The 11,781-nt window shown below is 40.3% G+C and overlaps 1 protein-coding gene across 1 annotated transcript; it reads right to left on the reverse strand.

Moving 5' to 3' along the window:
* Nucleotides 1-875: 875 nt before the first annotated feature.
* On the reverse strand, nt 876-11,566 carry LOC145446840 (uncharacterized). The gene is made up of 5 exons (XM_080325213.1): nt 11,339-11,566; nt 10,730-10,922; nt 4,863-5,030; nt 3,601-3,810; nt 876-1,519 (listed from the first exon to the last, which is right to left on the reverse strand). Exons 1-5 carry the CDS (start codon nt 11,370-11,372, stop codon nt 1,075-1,077), a joined length of 1,050 nt encoding a protein of 349 aa, XP_080181339.1. The 5' UTR covers nt 11,373-11,566; the 3' UTR covers nt 876-1,074.
* Between the last annotated feature and the right edge of the window lie 215 nt (nt 11,567-11,781).

An 11,781-nucleotide genomic window follows, 5' to 3' on the forward strand; every position in this document is an offset into this window, starting at 1 on the left:
AGCAGTGTGTAGCATTAATCTCAAGCCGGAACGAATTTTGGCCGATGTCGTAATTAGGATAGTATGCCCAGAGAAGGATGAGTGACCGGAGTTACGTTATTCAGAAGCAGGAATTTGACATACTAAAATTTAGTTGTAGTTCAAATGCAGTTGCTGCTATTACAAGTTTCTAAAGCAATATATGGATTGAACTGTTCTTAACAGTTCTCGCACCACTTCCGGCTGCGAGCACCGAGGTTGAGAACTCCTGTTTCAAAACAACGCTGGCCATGATCCATGAGCAATTGACCAATGACCATGACATCGTTAATGCAACATATTTGACGTAGAGCGATTGCTGGTGGGTGGACAATTGAACATTGGGCACCATAAGCTTTAAGTCACATATAGAAGGTCACTGTTTCGTGTTAATAAACTTGCAACTTGGTTTCTGCCGGCTTTAGCGGTCTACGCAGTGCACTATGCTTGCACAGCGCATGCACAAGACTTCTATCAGCGCTCAACGATAGCTCAGTTACGATAGTTACAATGAGAAAATCGAATATGTCCAGCGCTAAAGCTAATTTCGAAAGTCATTATGGCAATAAAATGAAACTATTCTCCGTAGACGACGAAACCTAGGCCTACTTTTCGAAACCAAACTACAAATTCTTCGCCTGTATCACTCGGTGGCATCTACAGATGTGTTTCCACATCTTATCACTGTCCTACAAAGCTAGGGGCCTGTGGTGGGCACCGGCACCCCGGCACCGGCAAAGGGTACCGCCGGGCGTAGGATCGGTAGCTACAGTAGTTGGTAGCTATATATATACCTATACTTACTAGGCCTAGACCACGATGATTCGCTCATATTTCTGAAATTATTAACGAAGATATTTTTCTAGTTTTGACAAGAATGTTTATTTGAAAATGTGAACATTTGCAATGTTCGAAAGGGAAATAGGAATAGACTAGACGTCGAGAAGGATAAAAACGAATATTTGGCCGAGATCCTCGTATAAAAAGCAAACATCACGCTCCAAAATGCGCAAGTCTGATCATTTTTTTTACCTTATGGTTCCTTTGTTTATATGGCTAGCTATTAGATGTCTTCAACGACAAGACAATCACAAACAAAATACAAATATACATAAATACACGAGAAGCTCTATTGCAATGACTTTTGTTGTTGTGATCGCCATCAGTTGGGGTTCGCTTTGTTTTTTTCAGCTGGCTGTTTATATCCAATTGCTTCGTACCGCTGGTTGTCGGTAAAGATTCATTAGAGTCATTGGCTGCCAATTGGTCGAGGAAGTTTTTCACCGCTGTTACGATTACCACCGCCGAATTAAACGGACACAACTCTCGAGACACTCCTCTACACACTAATTTATCATCTATCCCTCTCGCTTGATATTGTCTGGCTAATTTTCTGATGTGTCGCTGGACCTCCCCCGACATATGACGGAACTTCAGCCCCTTTCTTATTATATTTCTTCGAAAATCCGGGAGATGTGGACCGCAGAACGGGTTCCAGCACCTAAAAAGACGAACAGAACTCGTTAGATTACCTGTAATTTCAAACTCTTTAAATATATGTAGCCTGTATATATCATTGCATAGAGGTCACGTGTTATCACTTCTTAACACTTTGCGAAACGTCTAGTACGCATTTCTTCACTGTCGACGCGATTGGGCAATCATCCCGAAAATGATTTTCAAATAGTTGGCATTACCCTTGACGAGTGTCAGCCAAAAATATTCGGGTTCATTTCAATATGAATATACTATTCAAATAGTTGGCAGTCGATATTATCCAGGAATTTCGCCAAGGGTTAAGAAGTGATGACGCATGACCTCGATACCAGATATTCTAGAATCTAGATTCTAGAATGAATATCTTTTAGCTGTAGTTCGCATACGGCGGCTTCCAAATATAATTTAAGACCAGATCATAGTTAGGGCGCAGTGCCCCTTTGAGTTATCACTAGGGCAAGTTTTTGCAACTGTTTTTACAGCTTCCTAGATACACAGAATATATGTACTATGATGTTGTAAGGTGTTTGGAGGGATTTTATAGCGCAACTTTTTGCAACTTTTCTCTATTTTCTATCAAATATTGCGTAAAAATGTAAAGAGGTGATTCAAAAACATGCTAAACACTATTTCTAGTATGGTTCTTCTATTCTCTTTAATTTGCATAACAAAGAGCTATATGATGGGCCAGTTGCATCTCACTGTCATCTATGGCACAATGGCTTACAAGCAAGAAGTTCAACCACCCTTGCCAAGCACGACCGTGCCGGAACAATATCTAAATAGATCGCTTCATTAATTCTGTCGTTTAGATTTGAGATAGTTTCCCATTTCACGAACGCCCAGGCGAGACCACCGAAAATTACATTATCACTGGTTCACCTTTTTCGGTCTATTGATTAAAGTCGCCAAGAGTGAGTTTTTCTGTAATGCCCTGGCTGAAGTTTGCGGACCTATGGCGTTCGGGTGTGTTATTTGACTAAGTAACAAATTTGACCGCTCTGCAGGAACTTGGTTGTACAACGGAACCTTTCGAGTATCTCATACCCTAATAATTCAACAAAAATTATAAATGCAACTTTTTACTGCAACTCTTGTTAAAATTAAGTGCAGCTTTATCGCGATTTTGGTGCAACAAACACTTGCCCTAGTTATTACACAAGAACGGAGATAATCGTAAACATACTGACTTATCAAATTTTCGGAAAATGTGCAATCGTCCTAGCATGGCCTGCTACAGGCCTCTAGGTACGCGTGAGCATTGAGCAATCATCGTATGGTCTACGTCGCTGGTGTCAGAGATTTGTGGCTAAAACTGGTGGTTCCAAACGTGGGCGATTTTGAGAAACAAGGGGGCGATAGAGGGAAAAATGTTGGAACGTCCGGTGAGTTTAATTAACGCAGCCAAAAAATGCACGTGACGGCGGCTTGTCATGGAAATGACGCGAAAGTTCACTAAAAAAAGGTCAACTGAACGTAAAGTAGACGCGGAAATCCGATTTTCCGAGCACCTACTCGGAAAAATGACCTTGCCTTAGTCAATAAACCAGCTATCAGAGTTAGGTGAATAAATTCACAGTTAATATGTCCACTTTTTCGGATTCGTGAATATGGGAGACGAAAATTGATGTAGAGCTTGATAAGGGGGAGATGAGTCGAAAAAGGTTTGGAACCACTGGCTTAAGCGAATATTTGGCGTGGCACACCGACTGGAGGCTACATTACAGTAATAGATCTGAAAAGATGAAGGATTCCATGCTACATGTCATAAAATTTGATGTCAATTTGATGATGAAAACCGGGATAGGTTATATATTTGCCTTGAAATTTCGCATGTTGTTAAATCACTATCCTGCCCATTCCCCTGCTCAAGTTCTCATCTTCTATTAGGTCATGCCACTATAAGGCAGGTCAGGAGTCAAATCAATTGGACACACGTCGTCGGCGAGATTAATCTTAGTTAATTACTTCCGCCGCTCCAGTTTTTGTGCATAGACTATATCCATAAAGCACACAACTAGACAGCTACGTAGTTACCGGTTGTAATTATCAATCACTTAATCAACAAGTGAAGAATGAACCAACCTGTCGATACTCAATCTTTTTGAGATCAATAAAAGCATTTCATCTCCGTATTGACAGTGCACCCCTTCAGCTGTGCTGGCGCAAGATTTCGCTTTTTCGTATAGGTCACAAAGTGAATCATCGCTTGCATTTCTTCTGAAGGTCCTGTGGAAGTTTCGGTAACATTCTTCGACTTGAACATAGTATTGACTTGCGCAGAAACTTCGCGGCCTGAAATTGTGTCAACAAGAATTACAGACGAATACCGATTACGATGTTCTTCAGACTGAAGGAGATGATACAGACATTGCGCACTAACTTCCATAACATTCTATGCCGAAATAAACAAGTCTATGAAATTTCAAAATTTGCAACAAATTGATATTCGAAGGCTGGGCTGAGCACCTGTCTACTACAACATCGCGATTGGGACATCGCACCACATAATAACAGGGTGCAAATTAGGTGTTTTCGCACATAATGTTAAAATTTTACTATTTATCTTAATTTCTGTTTGGAACTGTCTGCGCTTAAGCAGTAGTTTGGCCTGAAAACACGTTTTTGGCTTAAAAACTGACAAATTTTTACATGAAAAAACTAGTATTTTACTGAAATCTGGCCCTATGAAAAATTCCAATAGTTACATCACATATTATGGTAGAAATAATTAAAATTTGTTGTAGTACAACGAAAGATACTTTCCTACATTCTCGGGTAGAAAGTGCCTGTCCGTACTAAGTAGCTTGCCAAGAATGGAGAATAACGTTCGACAGCAGCAGTTGTTGGCTGACAACACTGAAGTTGTGCGTACACTGATGGTGACACACGATGTTGCTTCATTCCGAATATGCTATCTACACCACAATTTTCCATCATGCGTTTCTTGATATAAGAACCATGCAATGACCAAGCAGTCTTGCTTCAGTTAGCATATTGCGGTACGTTGACCATAACACCATGTCAACCTATTTGATTCATTTGACCGTTTATGATTCACAAGGAGCAGACAATGAACCGTCTACAACGGTAGGCCTATAAAGTAGGCGACTAAGCTGTAAAGTATCGAATGATAAGTTCAACGACAGTGCAAAATATACGATACAAACGAAATGCAGAGGACAAATTTTGACCTAACGCTATAATTTTGACAAAATTTTGACATGTCAAAAAAAAAAATCGCCCTACTTATATAAGCGAATTATACTTATATTATATTGTTTCAATAAAAACCGATTCGAAGCATAGCCTCAGTAAAGGCAGTTACGGATTCACGAGGAAAATACCTGCTTTTTGATAGAGATAGAGACCCATCGTTACAATACTGCGCCTGCAAGTCGTATCGAAAATTAGCCAGTCCAGACTCTCCCTGTCCCAATTCTTGGGGAGAAGGCAAGTCGTAGCATTTTTCACACTTCGTACGAATGCATTCTTCAAGTTCCTCGTAGACTCTTCTAAATCAACAATCAACTTGTTAATATAACTGCATCATATCGCTCGTTTCCGTCACACTATGAATAAAATAGCGAGGTCATTGTTCTCTACTACTGATAACTTTCCGACGATTTAAATATCGCAGTATATTCGTTAAAACGTAACGTACAGTTCGAAGCGGGATGATCTAATGGTATGAAAATATCACCACTGTGCTATCAATTATACATGTAGGCCTACTTCTTTGATCGGTGACGAGCACCAGAAAATGATTGTGGTCTACAGCTATCGAATCGAAGTGTCAGCGACGAGGTATTATCATGTGCTTAATCACACTTCATGTGCTTATCCTAACCAATCATAGGTTAACTCTTTCCTAATCTTCGGGCTTATTTGATACCTTAGGGCCGACTCTCGTGAATCTTATGCTTATTTATGCGATGGAGAGACTTTGGTGGGTGAGAAGTGATAATATATTACAGAAATGAATATAAGCATAAACCATAAAGAACGCCGATTTAATTCTTCGTTAATTTCCAAATAACTCGTTTTGTTCTGTCTTCATTCAGACTGTTCGGCATGTAGCATTTCTTTTTCTCTTTTTTGCAACAAATGAAAATGTTTCTAACTTGAGTATAGCGCCTAGCCCGAGCATATAACATTCAAAATCCATAAATGGAACTGACAAGAAGATCTGCGGTAGGTCTTAATGATTATAGCGCTGTGAAATGCATTGAATTTAATTGCAATTGTTGTGAAAAAACTGTCTGTATGTCTGTCAGAAGCCTAGAGATATCCTCAGTTTAGATATCCCTGTAGAAAAATACATCCCATTTGTAGCAGATGATTCGCTATAGAACGACGATGGGTATTTTTACCGGCGCGACTAATCTCCAAGCCGATCTAAACAAACTTACAAGCATGCAATATTTATAAAATGTACGCACTGATTCAGGACTCCGAATATCATAGTAAATACGACCTACAAGCTACACGCAGTGTTGCACAGCGATGTAATCTTGCGTTATTGATCCAAATATTTCCAATACTTGTATGTTTTTACCGGGAAAAAGTAATATGTTTTATGTTTCTAGAAATCCAAGCATTGTTTTGCATGGTTTCAAAATAACATAACAGCTGGTAGTGGATACGAAATCCATTCAGTGTAATCCACCACCAACGTTGTCCTTGATCACTGTGTTAATTTCTCGAGACAGCCCTATTAATTGGTTCATCATATATATCTATGGGCTTCGCTGTACGTGACCCACCAGCCCAGTTGGCTACAACTTTATCAATAAGATTTCTATGCATGCGGGAACTTTCAATTTATCTTCAGTATAATTGTCTCAGGACGGGGTGGAATATGAAATTAAACGGATCACTATGAAATTACAAGTTATAGATCGACATGCTTCATAACTCATAATGGACTTTGTACTATATTACAGTGCAAGCGACTCTTCAATTGCCGATACGAGCGAGACGACGTCCAGTTTTGTTTGCACAGGGATCAATCATTCAGGTTTAAAATCTCAGTGTGGTCTGATTTCTGATTAATTTTCAATATTATGATAATGAAGCGGAAAAATTTCACTGTAGGGCAGTGGTTCTTCAACTTTTTCGACAGCGACCCAAATCTTAGTTTTACGTTCTACGGGTATATGACTGTCTACTCTGATTGCAAGGACGGGACTATACGGCGTCGACAATTTTGACAGGCGGACATATCAAGATCGAAGGTTTCGGCCAACCAGTGACGGTCATTTTTGGCCAAGGTTTTATCGCTGCCGATCTTTTTGGCCAGCATGCTTTGCCCAGCCGTATGTTGGCCAAAACTTCATGTCGTCATATGTCCCGGCGCGAAAGGGGCTGGCCTCGAAATAACTGTGGTTTCCAGATAAACCAATGTCGGTCAAATCTGATCATGAATTCAAACCAATTTGTGTTTTACAAAGGTCAACACATTTTCATGCTCAAACCATAGTATGGGGTTTAGTATAGGATTGGTGTAAACGTGAGGTTCACGTTCGTGTTCTGTGTGTGAACCTCAGAAATTTAGAGGTTCACGTTCACAAACGAACATTGGTATAGGTTCTGCACTGTGAACCTTTTCATATGTTACAATTTTCACTTCATTGTAACATCCTTGGTTGAAATTTATTGCATTTCAACTGCGGGCCACTATATGTATGGCGTCGGTAGCATAAAAAAAATTAACACTAAACGAGCATGCACCTTGACAATCTCAAAAATTGTACTTGCTTTGTTACAAAATTTTGCTCGGAAATTTAGTGACTCTCTGCTGTGAGCATGACTCGCAATCACACAACATCAAGAACGAAATACACTACATGTAGGTATAGGTAGTCAGCGAATGATGCCTATTCAACCATTCAATGAAATTGATATCGTTGTCTGATGTAAAAAATCTAGCAGGCGAACGGGATCAATCTTGATTTAATATGTTTATCGTAAAATAAAAACCAAATCCATGAGGTTGGGGTGTTGGCTGCTGCTGTATAACTCGTTAATGGGGAAATATCGGTTGCAAGTATAGACACCCGTTGTCCACTCTGCTCAATATCAACGTAGCAACACTCAGACGCTGAATACAGTGTCCGGTCTGGCCTAGACCGTCACGGCGTAATCTACTATTCTCTTGCAAGCCCTCGTCGAAATAGTTGGCAAAGCGATGGAATAGATTGATTTTATTGATAATTTGATTGCCCCAGTTGATACAATTGGCGACGTCAATATGTAGCCCACTTCAGCATTGGGGCATTATGTGGCCCGAGTCGTCGCTAGGTATCGTGTACTGGTGTACATTAATATAGTCTATCACTTCACTGAAATGTAGGGTCGGAATTAGCAATATACCGTCACGTGACGTCATGAGGTTCACGTTCGCGTTCACACAGAACCTTTCAAAAAGGTTCGCGTTCACACGAACCTGAACCTTTCAGAGTTTCACACCATCCGTGCTATAGTACTCAGCATAGTGACTTCGGATAAGGACAAACTATCCAAAGGAAATCGCACGCCGCGCGAAGAATTGTTGTTGTTGCAAGAAATTCAACAAGTGTTGCATAAATTTTATAATATATCTCCTCTCGAATCCATAGTACGACAGTATCCTACTTTGTAATATGATACTCCGATGTGATTGCTGATTGCACATGCACAATGTATATATTATGTGGTCATCGTCGGATCCTTGCTGTTATGGTATGCATGTTGGTGCGATATCAATGGTCATTTTAGATCAGGCTGTTTGGTCTCAGGTTTTACAAGCGTCGCTAACACCTTCTCTACGTACCGAGAACCGATCTCGATCGGACTCGAACGCCTGCCCATTTGGATGTATACACTATTGGCAATCACAGGCAAATTCAAGCAGCAGAACGCCTGTAGCTGTCAAGATTTCAAATGTACTTTATTTATGGTCATAACTATTCTTCTAATGGTGCCATGCGCGAAAATGACATCGAATTATAAAACATCACGAATATCCATATCATAAAACTGCTGGGACTAGATGTTACGGAAATTTTCAATCCAAAATTGCCCGGTCGAAATCACATTGTAGTATTGTCTTCTCGCAATTATAAGTCCGAGTGGAACTCAGCCAATTGCAGTGCCTTTTCCAAGTTCTCAATTAAAGTATCCTATGAAATGCGATGCGATCTCCTAACTAATATAAACTCAAACAAGATGAGTTATGAAATAAGCTCGAATGAGTTCGGCTGACACTCGTCAGAGGTAATCGTCAGCAACTAGTAGTGAATTGGAAATAACATTGTATATTAACACTCGATGATGAGTTATGTAAATATGACACAAGTCATGTAATATTTGACATTATGATTTGAGAACGGAAGCTACATATCAGAATCAGAAAAGGAAAAGCCCTGCTGTGATCACCATCAACGAAATTTTAAGCTGATTTTAACAATGCAATATCTGTGTTTTCGATCTGTTCCTTATCACTTGTCACACTGAAATGCAATGTGTAATAATTGTCTGGCATCTATCATTGATGATCTATGTACCAGCTTCTAAATGATCGTTGGCAGCGGTATTTGCAGGTTCGGTGCTCCGAGCAACGTTGTAGGCTGCGTATGACGTGCGATTGTAATTGTAGAGCACGGTGTTATTCGCAGCGGTAACAGTTGCATAAAATAGGGATGTTGTGAACGTAAGGTTCACGTTCGCTTTCTGTGTGTGAACCTCAAAAATTTAGAGATTCACGTTCACAAACGAACCTAGGTTCTGCACTGTGAACCTTTTTCAAAAATTACAATTTTTCATGTCATGATAACATGTTGGTTCGAATTCTTTGCGTTTCAACTTCGGACCACTCATAGAAGATAGACATAGACATATAGAAGATATGGGGAAACTAGAAATCGCCAAGTTTATGTATCAGTTCCACTGCGGTCGTTGTCCCGAAAATTTCAATGACTTTTTTTTACCTCGGAGTCAAAAGCGCACAAGTACAACACACACGCGTCCACCTCGTCCAAATATCATATGAACGACCGAAAAGATCATCGCTCCATCAAATATGCCGGACCTGATGTGTGGAACAGTATCCCGCTGGCTATCCGACAGTCGACGAGCATGTCCACTGTCCACATTCAAGTCGAAATACAAGCAATTACTACTAAATGAATACTAGAGCATCCTCAAGATTACCGGACCACGACTGACCTATCGATCTCGCCTTCCATGACATGCCACCCCATTTTGTCGCTTACTTTTTTCTATACTATCTTCTCTACTTTTCATTCAGTGTGCATGCCTCCTCTTTACATCGCCTAGGCTAAGGTGGGTGTCTGATTCCATAGACTACTCCAAGTCGCTTCGACACCTTCCTATCTTTTCATTGTATCGCTTTTTTTGTGGTGTATTGAACCGATAAAATTGCTAATAAACCATTGATGATGCATGGCGCTGGAAGCATAAAAAAATCAACGCTAAACGTGCTTGCACCTCGCTAATCTCAAATATTTTACTTGCCTTGTTACGTAAGTTTGCTCGAAATATTCAGCTTTCCGTTTGTGGATATTTAGTGGCTCTCTGCTGCGAGCTGGACTCAAAATAACACAACATCAAGAACGAAACGCACTACACTACGATCAGTGGAATTGATATAAAGAATACATCGTTGTCTATTGTAAAAGAATCTAGCAGGCGACCAGGCGTACGGGATCCCTCTTGATTTGATATGTTTATTGTATCATAAAAATCAAATCCGTGAGGTTGGGGTGTTGACTACTGTAAACCTGTTTATGGGGTAATATCGGTAACAAGTATAGAAACCTGTTTCACACTCTGCTCAATACCAATGCTACAATAGTCAGACGCCGAATAGATTGTCCGGTCTGGCCTATAGACCGTTAAGGCGTAAGCTTATTTCCCCTTGTAAGTCTTCGTCGAAATTGTTCGCAAAGCGACGGAAGACATTGATTTTATTATAGCACTGGATTGCTCCAGTTGATACATTTGGTGACGTTTAAAACGTCAGCAAGTACTTTATTAAGCATTGTGTCTCATGTCGCCTGAAAAGCAGGGTTAGCATTGAGAATATGTCGTCACGTGACGTCATAATGTTCAATTTTGCGTTCACACAGAACCTTTCAATAAGGTTCGCGTTCACACGACCTGAACCTTTTAGGGGTTCGCACCATCCCTAGCATAAAACCATTCTACTTACATACAAAACGTTTCTGGGCTAGCTTTCAACTGCAAAAAGAATAGCATTTCGCAGACGTGTATTTCCAGCAAGACGTCGCCCGTGTCGCACTCTTGTCTCGGGATCAAATCTTCGATGGAAAAGTCCGCTTTCGCCGATGATGATGTGTTGTTGTTCCCGCAGCATCCGATCGCGAACATCAGGGCGCTAAATCCTGCGAATATAACTAGTAAAGTACAGCATGAGCAGTGAACACGGCACAGCAGCATATACGGTACTTCAGCTCTCAGACAAAATATTCAGTGTCTGTTGCTGCATATACATCGTTTTACGCAGTTTCGTAAGTAAAATATTTATTATAGTCACCATAAGCAAAATTCACTTATTTCTAGCTTTGTTTGTCGGTTATATACAGCTTCAATTTCCGAAATTATTAGTCCATTGACTGATTCGTCGCGTATATGGATTTGTGTTCCAATCACAAATACCGAATCATTACACTTTTAGGTTCAAGCTCAATAGATATTGTAGAAAGCACCATCGTCACAGTTATACGCCCATATTTACATGCGTATTTGGAGCACTTACATTTGTTTATAATATCTGTAATGCCATAAAGAAAACTCTTACCCAAAAGCATGAAATTCGCCGGTTCATGCCGCATCGGAAATTAAGTTGAAATCTCACTGGCCTTGTTGCCGCAATAGATCTATCTATGATCAGATATGGACTGCAATAGGAAGTGCAATCGATTTTGCGGTTGATCCTGGGTTAGTCGTGTCCCTCACGGGTTCTCTAGCGCTCCAAATTGAATAAATTAGCGACAGCGATATCTGAACGGGATTGCAAATCCCTAAAGGTACCTTTTACTTTAATTCAAGCCAGTCCGCAAAACGCATAGTTTGGAAGCTCAGCTATGATTGCATTTCAATATTGATTACGGAAGAAAAACTTATTGCATCTAAATCGCATATCTCGTTCCAGTTCTATTCCTCAGGGAGCATGCCGAGGCAAGAAATATGACCAATATCATGACAGCGACATAAATTGAAAACCGTGCGTGCGGCGTCAAG

This window comes from Botryllus schlosseri, chromosome 9, assembly GCF_051294905.1.
Source record: "Botryllus schlosseri isolate E-star chromosome 9, Bs_hap1, whole genome shotgun sequence".
Lineage (NCBI taxonomy): Eukaryota > Metazoa > Chordata > Ascidiacea > Stolidobranchia > Styelidae > Botryllus > Botryllus schlosseri.